Raw genomic sequence first — 23,408 nt, forward strand, 5'->3', positions numbered from 1 at the left:
ACCAATAAACATGAGTGATAGCGGAAAGATTATCAAACATTTATTATAAGATCCCATGACAAAATAGTTTTATAGGCACCACATTTATTTATTTATTTATTTATTTATTTATTTATTCATTTTTTACTTTTTGCTTCTTGATGGAATCATTAATTTTTAGATGATGGAAGGATATTATGAAGGATATTATTAGTGTAATACTTTGTACCACTCCTTTGTATAATTTAGACAAAACCAGCAATTTACATTACCATAGCACCTTGAATTCTCATTTGCAAAGACTGGACAGTGGCAAACTTGATTATGATTTGGAGAAAACAAAGAGCATAGGGTGTGTCTCTTTCAGCTTTTTCCTTCTCCTGATACATAGATGGATAAGTAAATACACATATTCACATATATTTGTAGATATTATATCAATAAGTTGAATGTATTAATGTAGTATACTATATTTGTAAGTTGCAATTTTTCATACACCTACGTAAATAAAACATGGAGAACAAGCCTATATAATAACTAGACATCACACCGTGAAATAATCATGTAGGATTATGAAAATCTATATTGGTTTTTAGTCTTTCCTAAAGAATCTATTGATGTTATAAAAAATAAAACAAACCTTGATCTTCAAAACTTTTGGATGGCTTTCACTGAAACTATTCTATAAAAAATTATTGAAAATATTGCTTTTAGTCTATCTGCAGTTTCATGGATGGCTGAGTGTCAATGAAAAGATAATTTTTTTAACAATACTCTTTTCACAGCATTTTTCACCTCTCTGTTCCTTAGACTATAAATCAGTGGATTTAACATAGGGATGATAAGAGTATAGAACACAGCTATAATCTTGCTTTTTTCTGGTGAGGACATGGCCCCAGGCTGGGCATACATGAAGAACACAGTACCATAGAATAAACTCACCACAGTGATGTGAGAGCTGCAAGTGGAGAAAGTCTTACTCCTGCCATGGGTGGAGGAGATCTTCAAGACAGTGGATAGAATATAAGCGTAGGAAACCAGAATGACAGTTGTGGTGGTGATGATGATGAGGGCAGAGAGAATGAACAGCACAATCTCGTTCACAAAAGTGTCATCACAAGAGATCTTGATCAGGGTTGGGACGTCACAGAAAAAGTGGTCCAGTCTGTTTTCTCCACAGAAACGCAAACTGAAGGTGAAACCTGTTTGTATCATGGAGTTAACGCCTCCACATATATAGGAGCCAATCACTAAACGAGCACAAGCCTGTTGAGACATCCGTACAGGATAGAGGAAGGGCGAGCAAATGGCGGAGAAGCGATCATATGCCATAACGGCCAGAAGAAAGCCTTCAGTCCCAACACAGAGAGCGAAGAAAAAGAACTGTGTTGCACAGCCATTGTAGGAAATTTTCTTGTCCTTTGACAAGAAAGTAGCCAGAGTTTTGGGAGCAATGACTGTGGAGTAACAGAGATCTAAATAGGACAAATTTCTGAGAAAGAAATACATAGGTGTATGAAGTTTGGAGTCTATTTTAATGACAATTATCATGCTAATATTTCCCACCACAATGACCATGTAGATGAGCAAGAAGAGTAAGAATAAGAGAATCTGTATATCTGGAGCTGTTCTGAATCCCAGCAGAATGAACTCATTCACTTCTGAGTAATTCCTGTTCAGCTCTTTCTTCATAGCTGAGACCTATCTGAGAAAATGAGTGGATGGTCATGAAGCCTATGGAATGCAGTGCCTTGTTAACGTTTGGTTCCTGAGGTTCTCAGTAGAAGAAAAAGTATTGAGAGGTGTGCTTGACTACACATCTGACAAAACAGCCTTATTTCTTCTAATATATTTAGTATCCTTATCATATGGGAAATGTGGATGGGCAAAGGATGTCTGGGACAAGTGATGACATCAGTCATTCTATGTCATTTGCTCCAAGCTATGGAATCACATGTACTGGGTCCAAATTTTACCTCTTTCAATCCAACAGAATCTAAGATAACTACCTGCATTTCCAATGCCTTGAAATTTTCTGTCAGATGGAAGATACTAATAATACCTACATTATAGGACTACTATGAAGATAACATGAGACTGAGTGTGAAAAGAAACATTTACAATTACTAGAACATCTTAAAAGCATAATAAATATTAGCCAAAAAAAAAAAACTAAATCAGCAAACAAGCAGCTAAAAATTATTTTTGCATTATGAGTGGCAAACGGGGTAAGAACATAGTCATTTCCTTTCCCACCACAAGATGCAGTTAATTTGGTTCTCAAAACATTCTGCTATTTAAAAGATATTAGGAAACATGGATTTGCTGTTTCATGAGGGAGAATGAGCATCTGTCTCAAAGAAAGTCATGTGACATGATGAATCAAACTCCTCTAGGAATGCTCTGTTCAGCCTCTACTTCCTACATCATCTACTCTGAATCTCTAATCTCTGATTCTGGTATATCCACTCTTGTTGGCAGCCGAACCCCAACATGTCTTTTTCCTTTTCCTGTTAAATGCTAATGTCTTAGTTATGGAAATTATTCTGTTTACATAGAGGTATTATGGTTGAAATACAAGATTAACTTCCCTAACAAGAAGTGTTTTTTTTTCCTTAACTATGTTCTTAATTAAACTGAAGATATTTATGCAAATAGAGCAAAAAAAAAATCAATATTGTTTGTTGTTTGCTTTCTCAAGTAACTATTCATCCTTATATCAAACACTAAAGAGACAAAGGTGCACATGGATAAAATATTAATAATTTTTAAATATCAGAAAAATTAAATCCAAGTGGAATAAAGGAAATTTTATAATTCTGTGGTCCATTACTTTTTATAATTTCTGAACTGACAAAAAAAAATTTTCCCTAAAGGAACTTATGGCCATATTTGAAGTCACATTTTTATTTAGAAATTTACATAAAATTCAAAGTACAGTAGAGTCCGAAGTGAAACTGATTTAGCTTCTGTTGCTATTTTTGTGTATGTGAAGTCAAAATGTTTTATTAGTTAAAAGTGTGACATTTTAGTTCATATAAATCTGAGTTTTAATCCATGTCCTGCTACTCACTGGCTAACTAATCTTAGGCAAGTTGTTCAAATTCTACATAGCCTCAGTTTTCTCATCAGCAAACTGTAGTTCAGAACATTTATCTCATAGGATTATTTTATAAAGATTAAGTTAAATGATGTATATAAATTAAATGAAATATGTAGCATCTGAGAAGAAAAAGGTGCTCAAATAATGAATCTGTGAAAGATTGAACTTAAAAAAAGAAATGTTTGCTAAGTTAAGAAAATGATCGTCAGAAAAATTTGATTTCCAAAAACCATGTAACTTACTTGAGATCCAGCAGATTCCAAACAAGGATCATTGAAGAATTTTAATAGCTGATCATTCCATTAATAGAAGCTTTGAGAAAACTGTAGTTAATTACAAAAGTACTTCACATTACATGTTAGACTTATTCTACTATCTGAGTACACTCAATCAGTAGTCTTTTTTTTATTTCTAAGTCTCATGTACCTCATTTTTACTTAACTGAACTAAAAGAGAATCTTAATTTGGGTCTTCAGTTATAACTTCAAGAAATATCTTACTCTTTATATTCTGCAAAGACAGGATTGCAAATTCTTATGTTATCTGCCATAAGTTTGACCTAGCCACATTGTTATTAAAACCGAGAAGGGAGATTAGAAATATATGTATATAAATGTGTGATGTTCTTGAAAAGTAAGAAGGCCCTGGAGGTCAATTAGGTCAGTGTTTGACACTTTCCCCATACCTCAGAATCAACTGGGGAGCTTTGTTTTGCTCTGCTTTTAAGACTGATTCTTAGATCACACCTTATTCTTAATTAATCTGAATATGGAAAATTATCTATTAGTGAGAGGAGTGTGGAGAAGCATTCATCTATATTTTAAGATTTCCAACTGACTAAAGAAATCAGTCCCTATGTAGAAGTTTGCGAATTAATTAATTTGGCCTTCTCCTTGCTTCCTGGAAGAATAGTGATTGCCTCACCCAAAGTCAATCAAAATCATCATTAATTATAAAGTTTCTTCTAAAAAAAATTCATAACCCTTCATGGCATTGTTTTACAAATACTACCTCCAGCAATTTTTATCTTTATCCAACACAAATGTGTAATAAATGCAATTCATTTCTTGCTTTTCTTTTTTTTTTTTTTTCTTCAAGATTTTATGTATTTATTTGACACAGAGGGAGAGAAAGCACAAGTAGGCAGAGAGGCAGGCAGAGAGAGACGGGGAAGCAGGCTCCCTGTTGACAAGAGAGCCCGATGCGGGGCTTCATCCCAGGACCCTGAGCTCATGACCTGAGCCAAAAGCAGAGGTTTAACCCACTGAGCCATCCAGGTGCCCCTATTTCTTGTTTTTCTGATGCAATGGATGTTTCCAGTAGATCACTACAAGGTTTTGTTTGTTTGTTTGTTTGTTTTATATTTTTTTAATTTTTTAATAAACATACATTATTAGCCCCAGGGGTACAGGTTAGGGTTAGCACATACCCTCCCCAATGTCCATAACCCCACCACCCTCTCCTTACCCTCCTCCCCCTGGCAACCCTCAGTTTGTTTTTGTGAGATTAAGAGTCTCTTATGGTTTGTCTCCCTCCCAATCCCATCTTGTTTCATTTATTCTTTTCTTACCCCCAAACCTCCCACATTACATGTCCACTTTCTCATATCAGGGAGATCATATGATAGCTGTCTTTCTCTGATTGGCTTATTTCACTAAGCATAATACCCTCTAGCTCCATCCACATCGTCACAAATGGCAAGATTTCATTTCTTTTGGTGGATGCATAGTATTCCATTGTATATATATATCACAGCTTCTTTATCCATTCATCTGTTGATGGACATCCAGGCTCTTTCCATAGTTCGGCTATTGTAGACATTGCTGCTATAAACATTCGGGTGCACGTGCCCCTTCGGATCACTACGTTTGTATCCTTAGGGTAAATACCCAGTAGTGCAACTGCTGGGTCATAGGGTAACTCTATTTTCAACTTTTTGAGGAATCTCCATGCTGTTTTCCAGAGTGGTTGCACCAGCTTGCATTCCCACCAACAGCGTAGGAGGGTTCCCCTTTCCCTGCATCCTCGCCAGCATCTGTCATTTCCTGACTTGTTCATTTTAGCCATTCTGACTGGTGTGAGGTGGTATCTCATTGTGGTTTTGATTTGTATTTCCCTGATGCTGAGTGATGTGAAGCACCTTTTCATGTAGATCACTACAGGTTTATATAAACCAGGTTCACCCCCACTTCCAAGGCATTCCTTTACTCTCTTTACATTTCCACTCTATACATATACTTTTATCTTGGGCTCTGAAAGACCTTTTAGAGAGTATATTTTATATATAGTAAAAAGTCTTGGTCTGGAATATTTGAAGAAGCTTCTGAGATTTCATGAAACCCCAATAATTTTAAATAAAATTTTGTGCATTTAAATGGCAGGTTTTATGATTTATATCAAATTCTAAAACTCCCAACCTAAAGTTATTAGTAATAAAAGTTACAAGTGATACACCTACAAGTCAAGAACAACTGGACAATTAAAACAAAGACCGTATGTGATCTTTTTTTAGCATTCATAGTTGCAAATTATTTTTTAATATGCACCATTCCGTCAATTAATATCAACACAATACATGGTACAGAAGTAATATTAAATTTATTTTATTTTCCTTTTATTCACTTGTTGTATTTATAAAATCATATTTTAAAAAATATTTTAAAATGGTTACCAGCCACTTAAAATTCTGTAACACTCCTACTATACTGATATAATTACTTGAGTATTCTTACATAATATATTCATTGTCTCAAACTCATTTTGACCTTTTACTTAAATCTAGCAATCTTTGAGTGTTTATATACTCGACTCTACTAGCACTCATAATGTCTCCTCAATACCAGGTATCAAACATATTTAAATTTCTTATTTTGCATATACTTTCCACAGTCTCCACTTTTTTTTTTTTCACTTTCCAACCACATATATTCTTCATTTGGAAACTGGAGATAACAATAATATCTTCTCATAGAGTTGCTGTATGGGTTAAATAAGTTAAAATATATAAAACACAGCCCTATATATATATGCAAGGTATCATTATTATTATATCTCACATATACTATGAAACACTAAGCTACATTTCAACAGCAACTGCACCAATGATATGACACTAAGAATACTCAATAAGAAGAAAAAATAAACAAGATAAAAGAGCCTGCCCACAAAGGAGGAAAACAAATTTTAAATTTTAAATTTTAAATTTTTTAAAATTTCATTTTTTTCTTTTTTCCCATTTTTTAAATTTAATTTCTTTTCAGTGTAACAGAATTCATTTGTTTATGCACTACACCCAGTGTTCCATGCGATACGTGCCCTCCATATACGCACCACCAGGGTCCCCCAACCTCCCACCCCCCACCCCTTCAAAACCTCAGATTGTTTTTCAGAGTCCATAGTTTCTCATGGTTCATCTCCCCCTCCAATTTCGCTCAACTCCCATCTCCTCTCCATCTCCCCAAAATTTTAAAATTTTGAAACAAAACAAATTTTAAAAGAAACTGTTGGTTTGAAGAAAGTAAATTGTCACTGAGGCATGAAGATGTCTGTCTTCCCAAAGTTAAAGAGTGCAGAGTAGGCTAACAAGTGTAATTTTACTGTTCAGAAGAGAGGACTAGCAGCACCAATGGGGTAAAAGGTTCAACCAGTGAACTCAAATATATTTAAAAAATAAAAGGCACATGACTGACTCCTGCTATAGTGATTCCTTAAAAAAAAACAAGGAATCATTCCTGGTCTATGAATTATGGACATCCAAATCATTTATGACATAGAATCAAAGAGAATTCTCGAGGTTGGAATACAAAATGCCAAGAACTTAGAGAAATGATCTTAAGAATCAAAACATCATCCCCAAAAGAATCTGGCCTTCAGATGGTGAGACTATTCTTCAAAAAAAGTAACAGAAATATATAACATTCTTCCCTGAACATCATGCAGCCTATGCAGGCAGCTTCATCAACAGTAGAACAGTTTTATCTATAACATGAAATTTAATTTTAATCCACAGGACTCCTCAGTGTTCAGTGAGAAGCAATGGGTACATTGGCCATACCTATGGAAGCCCCTAGTTAAACTGAGAATTAAAAAAAAAAAATCCTAACTAAAATAACTGTATTGCTGCTACTCAGGAGGATTGACAAAGAAGTTTAATTTGACCTGGAAATTAAAAGAGATATGCCTAGAATTCTGATTCTGATCAAGAAGAAGTCATAGGAGCCAGAGTCACTCTCTTGCCTGAATCAACAAGAGAACATCTCTCTCTCTCTCTCACTTGGGCTCTGTGTGTGTATATATATATAAATATATATATATATATTCACACACAAACACACATATACATACAAATATATGTATATATGCATTCAAGACATCAGAGGCAATGAAAAACAGTGATTTCTGAAAGGTGGGAAAGAAATATGGTAAGCCCAGTAATTATTCCAGTTCATTTCACTTAGAGCACTTCAAAATTTGAAAATGTAGTTAAAAATGATCCCATAAAGAAAAACTCTGGTTTGGTTCACTGGTGAATTCTACCAAACATAAAAGTATAAACTTAGTGACAATTCTACACAAACTTTCCCAAGGAAATTAAAATGAGAAAACACTTTCTAGTTTAGCGTATGAAACTAGTGTAAGGTTAGTAGTAAACCAGATAGGAAAAGGACAAGATAACTACTAGCCAGTATCTGCTGTGAACATAAATGCAAAGTTTCTAAACAAAATTTTGTAAATTCAATCTAGAAAAACAGCAAAACTATAATATAACTAGGTAGAAGTTATCCTAGGAATACAAAACTGGTCTAACATTCAAAAAATAAATTAATCTGGGGCGCTAGGGTGGCTCAGTGGGTTAAAGCCTCTGCCTTCAGCTCAGGTCATGATCCCAGAGTACTGGGATGGAGCCCCGCATGGACTCTCTGCTCATCAGGGAGCCTGCTTCACCCTCTCTCTCTCTCTGCCTGCCTCTCTGCCTACTTGTGATCTCTGTCTGTCAAATAAATAGAATTTTTAAAATAATTAATTAATTAATTTAATTAATTTAATTAATTCACTATATTAACAAACTAAAATGGATTTCAACTATACTTAATAAACCAAATATACAAATTTATATTTAAATTCACATAAGTTATATATTATATATAAACATGTGATATATAAAAATTCATATCATATATATGTATATGTGTGTGTGTTTATGTGCATGTGTATATGTGGTTGACCCTTGAACAACATAGAAGTTAGGGGTGCTGACCAACTCACACACATAGTCAAAAGTCCACATAAAACTTTTGACTCCCCCAAAACTTTACTAATAGTCTACTGTTGACCAGAGCCTTACTTATAACATAAACACATACAATTAACACATATTTTGTATGTTGTATGTATTATATACTATATTCTTACAATAAAGAAGCTGGAGAAAAGATAGCTTTACTAAGAAATTCATAAGGAACAATCACCTCAATTGAACATGGAAAAAGCATTTGACAAAACCAGACATTTGTGTCTGATAACAACTCTCAGCAATTTCCCAGCTTAATAAAGAGCACCTATGCAAAACCCATGGATAATATGACCCAGAATGATAAAAGATTGAGTGACTTCTAATATCAGGAACAAGAGGGGTTAGAAAAATTTTAATGTAATTGATATTGGCTTAGCAGAAGCTTCAGAGGATTCAAAATTATGAACAATTTTGTTGAAACAAAATTTTACTTTTTCAAACACCACATTATCTAATGACTTTCAATTTAATGAAAGAACTATTGTAATGGCTTGGTCTAATCGCATTTAATGATAGCATGTCAAACCAAATATTTCTCCCAACAATTTGAAAAAGAAAAAAAAATAAAGAAAGGAAAAGTAAAGAAAGGAAAGGAAAAGAAAAAAGAGAAAAAAGAGAGAAGAGAAGAAATAAAAAGGGAAGGAAAGGAAAGAAAAAGAAGGAAGGAAGAAAGGAAGAAAAAGAAGGAAGGAAGAAAGGAAGAAAAAGAAGGAAGTATTGATATGGAAACATTTAGAATGATTTGTGTTAAAAACTAACACTAATTAAGCAGTTTAATAAGAAGATTAAAGGGACTATTTTGCATTGATTGATATATTAAGCATTGGTATATAAACATTACTGAACAAGTTGTTAAATATTTTGAATATCACCACTTTTGGTCACCACTAAAGCAACTCAATCATTAGTCAAACTCTTCCATAATAAAAAATCTTTGTCCAGATGGCGTCACCCATCAGTTCTCCCAAACCTTCAATGAAAAAATAATATGGTATATGATCTCTTTTCAGAATAGAAAAGTTGGAAAAAGTTGCCATTTTTTAAAAAAGATTTTATTTATTTATTTGACAGACAGAGATCAAAGTAGACAGAGAGGCAGGTGGAGAGAGAGACGAAGAAGCAGGCTCCCTGCTGAGCAGAGAGCCCAATGCGGGACTTGATCCCAGGACCCTGGGATTATGACCCGAGCTGAAGGCAGAGGCTTAACCCACTGAGCCACCCAGGTGCCCTGGAAAATGTTGCCATCTTTTAATGATGTTGAAGACAAGCTTGAGTCCAAAATGTGCCATAATTCTTATGAGGAAAACAAGTAATTCTGTCTTGATTATAAACATACTACAAAACCGTTCTGATAAAATTCAGTAAAATCCCATGAAACTGTATCTCAAGACAAGACAAATTCATAAATAATATAATTAGCAAATATTTTCCATTTTCTACACAGCCCTTTTCTGAAACAAAGGATGGGATTCTACAGGACTTACTTTTGGTGAGAGAAAAGCACAAAAGGAGGGAAGGGAAAGCAAGGGTGGCAATGTCAAACAACTTTACCTCAGGAAGACACAGGTATAGGCTTATTTTGCACATATCTTCTTGCAGTAAACCAACCTCCCTTGCTCAGGACAATATGGTGGGGATGGAAACTAAGTAACTAGGAAGAGCTTTGAGTTCTTAACCATCGTTCTCGAAGTTCCTTTCTATCACAGTATCCAGAATTCACTTCAGATTTAGTTGGATGACAGCCACCAGATGGCAGCAACTGCAGCTGTGTCCATCCAGAATTAGCTTCTGGAGCCAGAACCCTCCAGGAACACTGAGCAGTTCTGGATCCTCTTGATCATATCATTTACCGTGATAATTAGGCACTTACTTTAGAAAAGAATATTATGGAACTACTCCTATCATGTTAAAGCAGGATTTTAAAGCATTAGAAAATTGTATTCAGTAGTATATAGAAAGCACTGTATATTATGACAAACCAGGGCAAAATTTTTATTTCCTTTCTACATTTTTTAAATGTTAAAAATATTCTTAACTGTTGGAAAAACACTTGAATAAAGACCTCAGTCCACACCATATAACATAAAAAAACTTTGTAATAACTAAAATTCAAATATAATATATGAAAACTTTAATATTTGAAAATATCAGATTTTGAATGGGTAAGTATATGTAAAAAAAGAGAAAAAATAAAATTATATACAAATGTTATGCTACTTCACATGCAAAATTGATTAAAATTTCAAAAGAGAATAAACACAATAATATTTTCACAAATAATGACAGGATATGGGGCACATGGGTGGCTCAGTCGGGTAAGTGTCTGACTCAGCTCAGGTCATGATCTCAGAGTCTTGAGATTGAACCCTGAGTTGGCATGGAAACTGCTTGAGACTCTCTCTCTCCCTTTCTCTTGCCGAGCCCCCATTCTCTCTTGCGCTCGCTCTCTCGCTCTCTCTCTCTCTAAAGAAAAAATTAAAATAATGACAGGATAATGGGTCAATGACAGGACTGACCCCATATCTCTACCTCCCTTCAGAAATAGTTATTTCTAGACTATGAGATTACATCTTTAGAATATTTCACATGCTTTGCAATATATATTTGAATAATAAAAATTCTGGAACCATACTAGTGTTGAGTTTTGACTATGCCAAGTTACTTAGTCTCCAACTGCCTCAATGTCCTCATTTGAAAAACAGTGATAACAGTGATGTTATATGTTCTTTATGTATAAGCTTTTATTATAAAATATATTTAATATTTAGAAAAAATGAAGAATTAAAAGTTAATACAATATTATTGCCACATATTTTCCATGTAAGTAATTCTTAAATAATATACTGGGGGTCCTCTTTTTATAGCAGTAGCAATTCTAAGGATGATAGTCTTCAAAATATAGACCTGAGTCTTTGTGAAAGAAAGGGGCCTTTACTCAAAGGCCCATTACAAAAAATGTAACCATTACCATACTGTTTTGCCCCTACACAGTGTGGCTGCTCTCTTTTCCAAATGAGTATCAATATACTTGCTTTGTAGGATAGAATAGTTCACACAGATGTAATATTTTAATTCTCATACAATAGCAGCTCTTACTATTTACTTCCTAAAGTAAAACTGAAATGAAGATATTATTATCACATCCAAAATTGAAAACAATGTTTTCATATATTCTAAGCATAGAAATACCATTTTGTAACACTTAGAAAAACATTCGATGCCATATATAAAAATATCTTTGATATATTAATATTCCAAGAACAAGGATAACTGGAACCCTTAGAAAACAGACAGTGTCTACTGCCTCATGGTTTTATAAATATCACAGAAAGAATCATTTCCGGTGTAGTATTCTCTTCACAGCATCTTTCACATCTCTGTTTCTCAGACTGTATATTAGAGGGTTTAGCATTGGTATTATCAATGTGTAGAGCACCGCTATGATCTTGTTTTGCTCTGGGGAGGAGATGGCACCGGGCTGGGCATACATAAAGAACACAGTCCCATAGAACAAACTCACCACAGCTATATGGGAACCGCAGGTAGAGAAGGTCTTACCCCTGCCGTGGGTAGAGGGAATCTTCAGGACAGTGGAGAGGATGTAAGCATAGGAAACCAGAATGACAGTTGTGGTGGTAATGATGATGAGGGCAGAGAGAAAGAATAGCACAATCTCGTTCACAAAAGTGTCATCACAAGAGATCTTGATCAGGGCTGGGACGTCACAGAAAAAGTGGTCCAGTCTGTTTTCTCCACAGAAATGCAAACTGAAGGTGAAACCTGTTTGCACGATGGAGTTGATGCCTCCACAGATGTAGGATCCAGTCACCAACTGAGCACAGACTTTCTGCGACATGTGCACAGGGTAAAGGAGAGGGGAGCAAATGGCCGAGAACCGATCAAATGCCATGACAGCCAAAAGGAAGCCTTCAGTTGTGACAAATAGAGCAAAGAAGAAAAACTGGGCCGCACACCCATTGTAAGAAATCTTCTTTTCACTAGACAGGAAGTTAGCTAAAGTTTTGGGGGCGATGACTGTGGAGTAGCAGAGATCTAAATAGGACAAGTTTCTAAGGAAGAAATACATAGGCATTTGAAGTCTGGAGTCCATCTTAATGACAATTATCATGCTAATGTTTCCCACCACAGTGACTGTATAGATTAGCAAGAACACTAGGAATAAGAGGATTTGTAGTTTTGGAGGGGTTCCAAAGCCTAGCAGAATGAACTCTGTCACTTCTGAGTAATTCCTATTTAGCTCGTTTTTCATGGCTGAGATGTAGATGGAACTGGAGAGATGGTAAAAATGAAAGAAATAAGTGATGAGAGCACTAGTTTAAGTAAAAATAACTAAAAGCTAGAATAGAAAAAAATTCATCATATTGTTCCCAATAAATTACAAAACAACAATACAGAACAAATTGTTATTTTTAAAGAATAAAGAATTTAATCTGATTGGTCACCCTTTGAGATATAGCTATTTTGCAAATAATGCAGGCTTGTTCTCTAAGCATGCTTTGGAGAAATAGAGATTCTAACAAAGTGTGTAGAAACAAGAGCTCGTCGATTGTTTTTCCCTTGAGTTATTATCAGTTATTACCATTGAAAGTTGCCTTCTCTTGTGGAATATATTTCTCACAGACATAATAATCCACTTAAAACTTGATTTGGAGTGAAAATCCATTAAATTGATGATCTCTTTTTATTTTTTTAAATCATTTAGCTTCCTTATCTACTATAAAAAATAACAGAAAATATTATATTCATTTTTCTTTTATTATGAGGAAAAAAGCTTCATATTCTGACAAAAGAATCATCTTCTTACCTGGTAACTCATATTCTTATTTCTTCCATTATTTTTTGTCCCTATGGTGATGTGACTCTTATTGGCACAATTCACTTACTAAAAACAGAAGCAATTCTCGAGTATATTTTCTAAGCATGATTTCATCAGACTTTTGTTTTTTCTCTTTCTCCTCTTTTCCTTCTTTCCCTCCCTCCTTCCTTCCATCCTTCCTTCTTTCCCCTCTTATTCCTTTTGGAGTTTTCAAGGTGGAATCTAGGTAGGGAATTCTAAGATCTTGGATAGAGATTATTCTGTCCTTTCAGAAACAGACAAGTCTAGTAAAAATACAAAGATCTGTGCATATGGAGGAAAGAGGGCACATATGACAATTTTAAGATAGGTAAAAATAGGGGAAAATGAAGAAATGTGTATTTAAACAAGATTGCATTATATTTACTTAGACATATGATGTTATGGCTATAAGTGTCCCTAAAACATGGTGGTAGAAAAAGGAAGTAATTTTTTATTTTATTTTATGTATGGAGAAATTAAGAAAAAAATATTTAAAAAGCTTCTTTAGAGGCATGAGATTGAGGAACAGAGTGGTTTACTATTCAATAAGCTATCATAAAATATAAAAGAAAACTAACAATTCAAATATTCACATACTATGAAAATATCTTTCATATTTTATAAACATAGTTTTATAAATATATAAAAATTATTATGTAAGTTGTATAATTATAGTAAATAAAAATTATATAAAATATAAATTATACAATGTCTCATAATACCTCTTGTCATCTTTATTTCGGTCATTGCCATGGTTTCACTAATGGTGACATTCTTTCAAGACAGGTTGAGACAACACAAGTATACTAGAGTCAATTTGGTCCAGTATTTATATCTACTTCCTTGAAAAAAATTAAAAGTTAACAGCAATGTTGACTGTTTGATTTTAGAAGGCAGAAAAGTCATCAAAATAAACTCTGGTAGGGCCTATCAACTAAAAAATGTATGGTTTCCTTAAATACACATTTTATACAAAACTTCTGGTTTCAACAGAAAAATCGAAAAAAAGTAAAGCAATCTAAAAAAGAATGTGATGAGAAAAAACTAGTTATAAAAGATATTCTTAAGAATGAAACATTTCTCTCCTTGTAAACTCTCTACTATATGTGAAATCATGAAGAAACAGGAGGATGAAAAGAAGTGCACCTTGGTTTCCTGTAACACAGATTGCATCCCTTCCCTGGCCAGATCAGACTCCAAATGCTAGATGAACAAGCGCTAGCAACGATTGTAGTTTTCTCTCTCTCTCTCTCTCTCTTTCTCTCTCTTTTAATTTATTGTACTTTTTCATTGATTAAAACAACACCAAACCTGGTCCAGTCCTGAGAGAAATTCTCTCTTGAGGAGGGAAACCAGAGTGGTGTACATTCCCTCTGCAAGAAAGTAACCAAGCACAAAAAATTTTCTTACCAGTAATGTGCTCAGAATGCAAAAGAGAAGTGAAAGAAAGGATTCATTAGAAACTTACCAGACCTTTGGGAAGTAGAAGAGCTCTCCAGAGGGCATGAGAACTATCCTTCTACTTACTGAACAAAATAATAATAACAATTAAACACATTTGGATGAGAAGTATTTGATTCTTTTTTTAACTTCATAATCTATAGAGGAAATTCAGCATTTTTCATCTGAGTGCATAACAACCCTTATTTTTAGAAACTCATTTCTTACCTCTACTGTTAATATGTTGTACTTGTATTAGAAGAAAATTTTATATGCAGAATAATCCAAATAGGTGAAGAGTTGGGGGGAGAAGGAGGATTTTGAAGTAACACAGAGACTGCCATACATCCATCTCTGATTTCAAGGCACAAGAGAGGTGGTGTTAAGGATCCCAGAAGCCTGGGAATTCCTTTAAGAGTGAGACCATGGCTGGGTTCAGTCATCTGCGCTAGAACCAAAAAGTGAAACCCCCAAAGAGCATACTGAAACAGAAAGAAATTCCCTCTCCTCACACATCCTCAGTTTTGCCATTGGAAAACAGCTTCTCCAGGATCCTAGAGATCCTTCCTACTTTATCTTGATGACATTTCCCTTTGGCTAGGACACCTCTCTTTGGTATATCTTAGGGCACAAATTTGACATAACGTATTCTCTTAGATCTCCCTTATCTGAAAAAGCTCCTTATTTTGCCTTCAGTTCTGAAGCCTGTGTTTTCTGCACATACATGTTGGTTTGATCTCCCCTCCTCCAATCTTCAAGCGCTTAAAAGACTTTACACTGTCTCTGCTTTTAATTGTTTCTGACAATAAGTGCATGCTTTAACTTTGATGTGCTTGTGTGTGGTGTCCCTTTTTTACTCACCTTCAGAATTTGATTCTGATGGGCTTTATTTGGTTTTCTCTCTGTCTATGGGATTTCTCTCTATCTATCTAGGATTTTGCCCATTTTCTTGCATCTGTGTGGTTAGATTTGTCATCAAATATGAAAAATATCTGCCCTTTATACTTTATATTATTTTTCTGGCTCCTCTTCTTCCAGTTACATGTACATATTTTCTCAGTTGTCACTGAATGCCTGTTCATTATTTTTCCTTTTTAACTTAATTTTAGGTTTGGTTTGTTTCTATTGCTATATATTCAAGTTTAAAATCTTTTCCTTCTGATTTATTCCCTTTCTCAGGAATTATAGTCATTCACAACTTATTGGGCAATCTCTAAAAATATTTGTTTCATGTATTTTCTCCAGAGTTTAATAGTTTTGTGATGGGAGGCAAATCTATGGTTGCCATTCTTTCATAACTAGATGTAGAAAATCTTATATTCATTTTTTAAAACTTATTGAATTACCTCAGCATTTGCGGTATAAACATACACATCAGTGAGATTTCATTGTTCTTTTTTATTGAAGTATTTTATTTATTTGTCTGTTTTGAACTTTTAAGTTAATTTACGAGTGAGATTTGTCGATGATTTTTTAGTTTAATGTCCATATGACATTTATGAGAGACTCATAAATATAGTAGGAGAGTATTTTCTTTACAACTATTTCTGAAAGAGTTTATGTAAAAATTATCTTCTTTTTTCTTAAATGTTTGCAAGTAAACACTGGTGAAGCTATTTATACTTCATAGGAATATCATTAATAAAAATTCAGTTAGTTTAAGAGATACTTTAAAATTCATATTTCTCTTTTACACATAATTTTGTTCTACTTAAAATATTTTTATTTAAAAATCATCAATTTTGGTAAAAATGTTTTCTTTTTTTTAATAGCAGAAGAATATGTAGTGCCACCCCCATTTCATTCCTGATCCTTGTGATTTAATGTTGTTCTTTTTTCCTTATTGAATTTAGGATTTTGTACACACTACTAATTATTCAAAGAATCAATATTAAAGTCATGTGAATAGCCTATATCATATATAGTTTTTCTAAGTAATTTTACCTTTATTTTTTATTTTCTTTTTGTTTTGTATTGTTCTGATTTGACTTGCTGTTTTCTGTTTCATATTATTAAGATTATTATTCTTTTAAGATCTAGGTGTTCTTGCCTTTCTTCATATTTACAAGTAAGAGTCTGTATATCCTCCAAGTACTACTTATTCTTATGAAGCTTAGAAATATCATAGTTCATTATCATTTAGTTCAAACTAAATCAAAACTGAATTTGATAGATAATTAGAAAACTTTATGGGCATGGACATTAGAAACAAACACCTCCTAAAAATCCATTTGATTTCTGTATCAGGTTGACTATGATTAAGAACATACACTGAATGATTTCAATCGGTGAGTTTGTTGAGGGTTCATGTCCCATCTAGTGTGAATGACAGGAAGTGACTCTTACATATTTGTAAGAAATAGCATGTTGTTACTGCTAATGCTATTGTGAGTAGCTTAAGAATAAAAGTACTATATTAGATTCTGGTACATGTTACAGATTAGATAGTCAAGATCTATGTCATGTGCTTTCTCGAAGAAGAGATTGGAAAGTTTAAATGTGTCCTGCCACAAGGGTTTTTGACCCAGATTTTGTTCTACCAATTAGATCTACACAGACTCTGAATTTAGAACGGAACAAAGACTTGGGGGTCGACTTTCTGTTCATTTTGACTTTTTCTTCTACCAGTAGACAAGTTTTGGGAACATGTGGGCTTTTCTCTGCAGCATTGTTGAATGCCCAAATTTCTAGAGAAGCATGTTTTGATGGATGAAGAAGTAGTGACATCTTTTTGCTCCCTTCTATCTGACCCCCGGATCATAGTTAAGGTGCTATATTTTTAAATTGTATCCCCAGTGGTAGCCTCTCTCTGTGAGTTAATCCTAAATTGTCCTGAGGGTCATTATAAGAATATCACCCAGGAGCACTTGGGTGGCTCCATTGGATAAGTGTTGACTCTTGATTTTGGCTCAGGTCTTGATTTGGGTCATGAGATCAAGCTCTGGCATGGCCACAGCAGGGAGTATCTACTTGAGGTTCTCTCCCTGTCCCTCTGCCCCTCCCCCTGCTCACTGCCCCCATCACACGCATGCACACATGTGCTCTCACACACACTCTCTCTCTCTCAAATAAATAAATCTTAAAAACAAAAAAGAGTGTCACCCAGAAGTTCCCAGCCTTTCCAAACTGATAGGCTTCTATTCACCTTAATTAATATTTTCCTGTTTAAAGTAACAAACCTATTTATTCTTCCTACACCAACAAAACTTTTACTAATATTGTATTAAAATGAGAAGCTCTTGACCTATATCATTTTGTATTCCACACACTGAAAAGTTCTAGATAAATTCTAGAAATAATTTTTAATTAAAAGGAGATTTAGGAGCACCTGGGTGGCTCAGTTAATTAAGTGTCTGCCTTTGGCTCAGGTAATATTCTCAGGATCCTGGGATCCTGTCCTGCAATGGGCTTCATGCTCAGCAGGGATTCTGCTTCTCCTTCTGACTCTTACTTTGCTTCATCCTCTCTATCATTCTCTCTCATTCTCTAGCTGTCAAATAAATAAGTAAAAACTTTAAAAAGGCGGGGGACTTAAAAGGTAAGATTACAATTAATTCATGGAAATATTTAGGACAAAAATGTCATCCTGAAAATATTAAACTCATTAAGTAGAGTGTTATCTCTATGGTTTTAATGTAGTCTTTCCATCACAAATATTTTAAAATATTTCACTAAGGAATTTTAAAATAATCTTGAATGCTATTATTTCTTTTATTTTATAATTGTTTAGTTTTGAATATATGAAAACATAGAAATCACAAAACAGTATCTGACCTTTAATTTGTGATTTAAATGATATTTATGATATCATGGAATAGTAGACGTGGAATATGTCTACATCAAGGAATACAGGTAAACCCTAAGCTGGAGTGAATTTTTGTCTTTTTTGAATTATAATTAATGTAATTTACTACATAATTAAAAATGTTCACTTTTTAGTCTAACATCTAACACTTTTCTCATATGGTACAAACTTTTAAATCTCTCTGTGCCTACCAATACATATGTTATGACAATTACCAGAAACTTTTTCTTCATCAGTGAAAAAATTAAGTCCAAAGAAATTCCCAAAGGATACATACAACCGGTACTTGGAAAAGTTCCCTGAATTTGGAATATTATTAGATTATTTTGTTTGTATCTGTGGTTACTACAGTCCTCATGGACAACAGCCCTGGAGCCTGCACTTACGTCTCCACAACTGACTTTAAGATTACTCTTCTCCCAGTGGAATTGATCAGAGGATGAGCAATACAATAATGTTGGAATATACTGAAGAAAGGTTCCACAGGACTAAAAATAAGAACATTGTAAACAACCATTGTTGACACTCAAACAAATGATGATTGACTCTAGATGACACAGAGTTGCTAAGGTCTTTAATACCCATGATTATTTCATTAGCCTTATTTTAAGACATATAAAGCATACTAGATTTCATGAAAGGAACTTTCCTTTAGTATATTCTTTAAATAAACTTTCTCTGAACGAAGAACAAGATCCCTTGAACTGATGCAACTTTACTAGAAAGTCATCTTTGTGGTGTAAGAACTGCAATGTTCATCAGCTTCTCTCTGCTTCAAAAAAAGCTGATTATGACATATTTTAAATAAACAACTACCAGTGGAAGTAAAATAAATATAAAAGAGGCAATAAAAATGCCTTATTGAGGAGAATGGACTTGATCTATGGAAATGACCATTTATTTAGAAAGAGCTTTAAACAATTTTATTTAATATAAGATTAGTGGCTTTTAATTTTTTTAATTTTATCATACATATCACTTACCTATTTTTATCTCTTTTCAAAATGATGGGTACAGTAGTAATAAAAATTAAAGAAACTGAGGCAAATAAGGTAAAAATACTCGAAAATGTTTTTATTATTGTCATGTAATGATTCAAACACTGGACTATCATAGGCTGCAAACATTGTCATAAGATTACATGTAGCATCTCTGTTTTAGATTATTCTAGCACTCCTATTTTAGATAATGAGAATAGAAATTTCAAATGTGAATAAATTAGACAATATTACATCCTATTACTGGCTGAACTCTCAGCAAAATTATGACTTAAATACAATAACTCAGAAATGTCTTTCACTGCTTAATAACTGAATACCAACTTCATAAGTCTAACATTATCTAATGCAAATTCTTGAATGCTCATGACATTAAAATTGTTTTATATGCAATATTGAATTAAGATGCAAATAATGTATTCTACATTTAAGAAACTATGTGACTATGAAAAAAGCCTGGATTGCATTTGTTTATTTTGCTTTCTGCCTCTCAGCAGGTTTCTGCCATGGGTGACAGGGGGACAAGCAATCACTCAGAAGTGACAGATTTCATTCTTGTAGGCTTCAGGGTCCACACAGAACTCCACATTCTCCTCTTCCTGCTCTTTCTGCTTGTGTATGCCATGATCCTTCTAGGGAATGTGGGGATGATGACCGTTATTATGACTGATCCCCGGCTGAACACACCAATGTATTTCTTCCTAGGCAACCTCTCCTTCATTGATCTCTTCTATTCCTCTGTTATTGCACCCAAGGCTATGATCAACTTCTGGTCTGAGAGCAAGTCCATCTCCTTTGCTGGCTGTGTGACCCAGCTCTTTCTCTTTGCCCTTTTCATTGTGGCTGAGGGATTTCTCCTGGCAGCCATGGCTTATGACCGCTTCATTGCCATCTGCAACCCACTCCTCTACTCTGTCCAGATGTCATCTCGTCTCTGCATTTGGTTGGTGGTTGGTTCTTATTTTTGTGGCTGCATCAGCTCAGTTCTTCAGACGAGCATGACGTTTACTTTGTCCTTTTGTGCTTCCCGCACCATTGATCACTTTTACTGTGATGACCGTCCACTTCAAAGGATTTCTTGCTCTGATCTCTACTTTCATAAGATGGTTTCCTTTTTCTTATGTAGCATTATTATTTTGCCTACCATAATTGTCATTATTGTGTCCTATATGTATATTGTGTCCACAGTTCTAAAGATACGCTCCTCTGAGGGACGTAAGAAAGCGTTCTCCACTTGCAGCTCTCACCTAGGAGTCGTGAGTTTACTGTACGGTGCCATCGTTTTTATGTATGTCATCCCTGACAGATTCCCTGAGCTTAGTAAAGTAGCTTCCTTATGTTACACCTTAGTCACTCCCATGTTGAATCCTTTGATTTACTCCCTGAGAAACAAAGATGTCAAAGAAGCTCTGAGAAAGATCCTGGGGAAAAAAAACATTTCTATTTAATTCTATCTTAACAGTGACATAACTGAAAGGCCTGGACAATATGACAATTTGGGGAGGCATTGATGCAAAGAATGCCTCCAATGATTTTGAAATATTTCATTTTAGAAAGTTTATTTATTTGAATCCTGTGAACTTACAGCTGACAAGTACATTTTGAACGATATTTTTCCTGATGGTTCATTCTGGAGTGGAATGGCTTTCTCCATACTTCGTCTTCATTTGGGTAAAGATCATGATTGCTGTGTATTTCGATTTTAGGAAAAATATATTCCAGATTTGGTGCTGGCACTCTGAACATGATGTTTGGGATGTTTATCTTGAATCAGTAACAAGTGTTACAATATATCTATATACTTGGTAGAAGTAACAAAATCTGATATGGTAAGAAGACAGAACAAAATATCAGATTTACTGGAGAAATCTTTTTCAGCACTGCATGAGAGAATCAGATGTTCTACAGTGCACAGAGTGCCGAGAGTGACATGTGGGTCACTCTTAATTGTCCAGACACCCAATGAGTGACCACATATGTCATACTTTTCTGGGGCTTATATCATTCTTGAAAATCCTCCTTTTGGACAAGGAAACTGTAATGAAAATGAAGAAAAATAAAGAGGATTTTTTTTGTACTACATACCTTAGAATTAATTCACCAAATCATTATTTATTGAATATTTATATACATTTTGCTATACAAAAATCCCTAGGTATAAATAATTTTTGTACTTAAATGCACAGTCAGATGAGGAGAAAACAGCTGGCCAGAGAACCAAAATATCACACGGAAACCCAGTGAAAAAGACATTTATGGAATATACAAAAAGAGCACAGCCTTTAGAAGTGAACAGTCTTAATGGTCAGTGAAATCTTTCTCTACACATTTTTAAAAACTAGGTAAAATTGAGCAAGGTGAAATAGGTTTCTGTGCAAAATCACTATATGGTGAACTGCATGAGGTTTGATAAGTCATTTGTACTGCACAAGACAAAAAAGTGAGGGATAAGCCTTAAAAAGGAATTCATGAAAATTGTGCAGACCTCTATGTCAAGCCAAGGAAGATGACTTTTATTCTGTAGACAAGAGGTAGTCATTGGGGATTTTTAAGAAAGACAGTATTCTGTTCAACTGGACATTTTGCAAATATCATACTGATATCTTTATGGAAAATAAATATTCACAAGGAGAAGAATTAGAAAGTGAGTGATTGTCCAAGTAAGAGACTATGGTGGCTTTTACTAAAGGCAGTCTTCTTAAGGACAGTGAAGAAGAGACTCTTTTTAGAATGACAGGAAAAGTAAGCTGAATATGGACTGATGGTTGATAAAATGAGAATGATGTAGAAGAGAAAAATGCCTCCTAATGTTTAAGCATCTCTACTGGAGAAAAGCTACTTCATAAAATGAGGAAGAAAATCTGAGTAACAACAGTTCACTGAAAACTTGAGAGTTAAAAAAAATAAGCCCAGGTGTCAAACGGAGCTTTCAATTTCTGTGTTTGCCATGTAGTTTTGGGCAAGTTGCATAGTATCTCCATATTTTAATTTTCTCCTGTAAAATGGGGTGTATAAGAGTATTTACCTCTCAGAGTTACTTGAATGATTAAATTACATACATTTCATACAAATCTGTTAAATCTATATATTCATTGGCTGCCAGATTTGTTCTTTCTTCATGCATTTAATACTATCCATGTTAATTCTGAGAGAAGACAGTAACTTTCTCTGTCCCTTTCCCTTCGTTACCATGAGGCATTACAAGGTCCCCAGGAGTACCTATGTTTTCATTTCCATAGACAGAACTTGAGTCACTTTACTTTGTTATTTCAGCCTTTATTTTCCTTTTTGCTAACAACCAACAGAAAAGATTCAAAACAAACAAAAAGAACAGAGCCCTCAACTAGGGACGGAATAGTAACTTATCACCAAATGAGGTATGTAGTTCTCTCTCTTCTCAGGTCTGTCTCTAAGAATCCTTTCTTGTATTTCAATAAAAGTCACCTCTTTTACCCACATTTTAAAAAATACAGATTACTGGGGAAAACAGGGGACTCGCTAAGTAGAAAAACTTCATGAGGATTTTAGGGTAAGTGTTCACTGTGCTACGGTAGTATACCGCCTCTCTCCTGAAGTGAAGCAGAAAGATTTTTAGGTTGAAAGAGGCATATTTTACAAAGCCACCCCGATGAGTAAAATGCAGAAGCCTTCATGCCAGTACTCTGAGTCCTATAATGGAATGACCCAGCAATGAAAGAAGCTCCTCATCCTTTAAATCATCATCCAGTGGATATTGGTAACCCTTCATCCAACTGAGGAAAAGGACCCGAACAATAGTGTTAACTGTTGGGAGAACAATGTTCCTCTATATGCACCACATCCTGCATTCCCAGCAGCCACCATCAGACACACACATACACATCAATACAAATATAACCATGGTCCTGTGTCTTTGTCTCTGTCTCTCTCTTTCTCTCTCTCTCTCTCTCTCA

General features: G+C 34.4%; 3 protein-coding genes across 3 annotated transcripts; 1 reads left to right on the forward strand and 2 right to left on the reverse strand.

Annotated features, from left to right (window-relative positions):
• Nucleotides 1–723: 723 nt before the first annotated feature.
• On the reverse strand, nucleotides 724–1,671 carry LOC116878782 (olfactory receptor 12-like). The gene has a single exon (XM_032876525.1). The coding sequence runs from the start codon at nucleotides 1,669–1,671 to the stop codon at nucleotides 724–726; it is 948 nt and encodes a 315-aa protein (XP_032732416.1).
• Nucleotides 1,672–11,709: 10,038 nt separating this feature from the next.
• LOC116878784 (olfactory receptor 12-like) lies at nucleotides 11,710–12,645 on the reverse strand. The gene has a single exon (XM_032876526.1). The coding sequence runs from the start codon at nucleotides 12,643–12,645 to the stop codon at nucleotides 11,710–11,712; it is 936 nt and encodes a 311-aa protein (XP_032732417.1).
• Nucleotides 12,646–19,967: 7,322 nt separating this feature from the next.
• On the forward strand, nucleotides 19,968–20,924 carry LOC116878785 (olfactory receptor 9K2-like). The gene has a single exon (XM_032876527.1). The coding sequence runs from the start codon at nucleotides 19,983–19,985 to the stop codon at nucleotides 20,922–20,924; it is 942 nt and encodes a 313-aa protein (XP_032732418.1). The 5' UTR covers nucleotides 19,968–19,982.
• The last annotated feature ends 2,484 nt before the right edge of the window (nucleotides 20,925–23,408 follow it).

The sequence above is a fragment of the Lontra canadensis genome, unplaced genomic scaffold (assembly GCF_010015895.1).
Source record: "Lontra canadensis isolate GAN:19392208 unplaced genomic scaffold, GSC_riverotter_1.0 scaffold59, whole genome shotgun sequence".
In the NCBI taxonomy this organism is placed as follows: Eukaryota; Metazoa; Chordata; class Mammalia; order Carnivora; family Mustelidae; genus Lontra; species Lontra canadensis.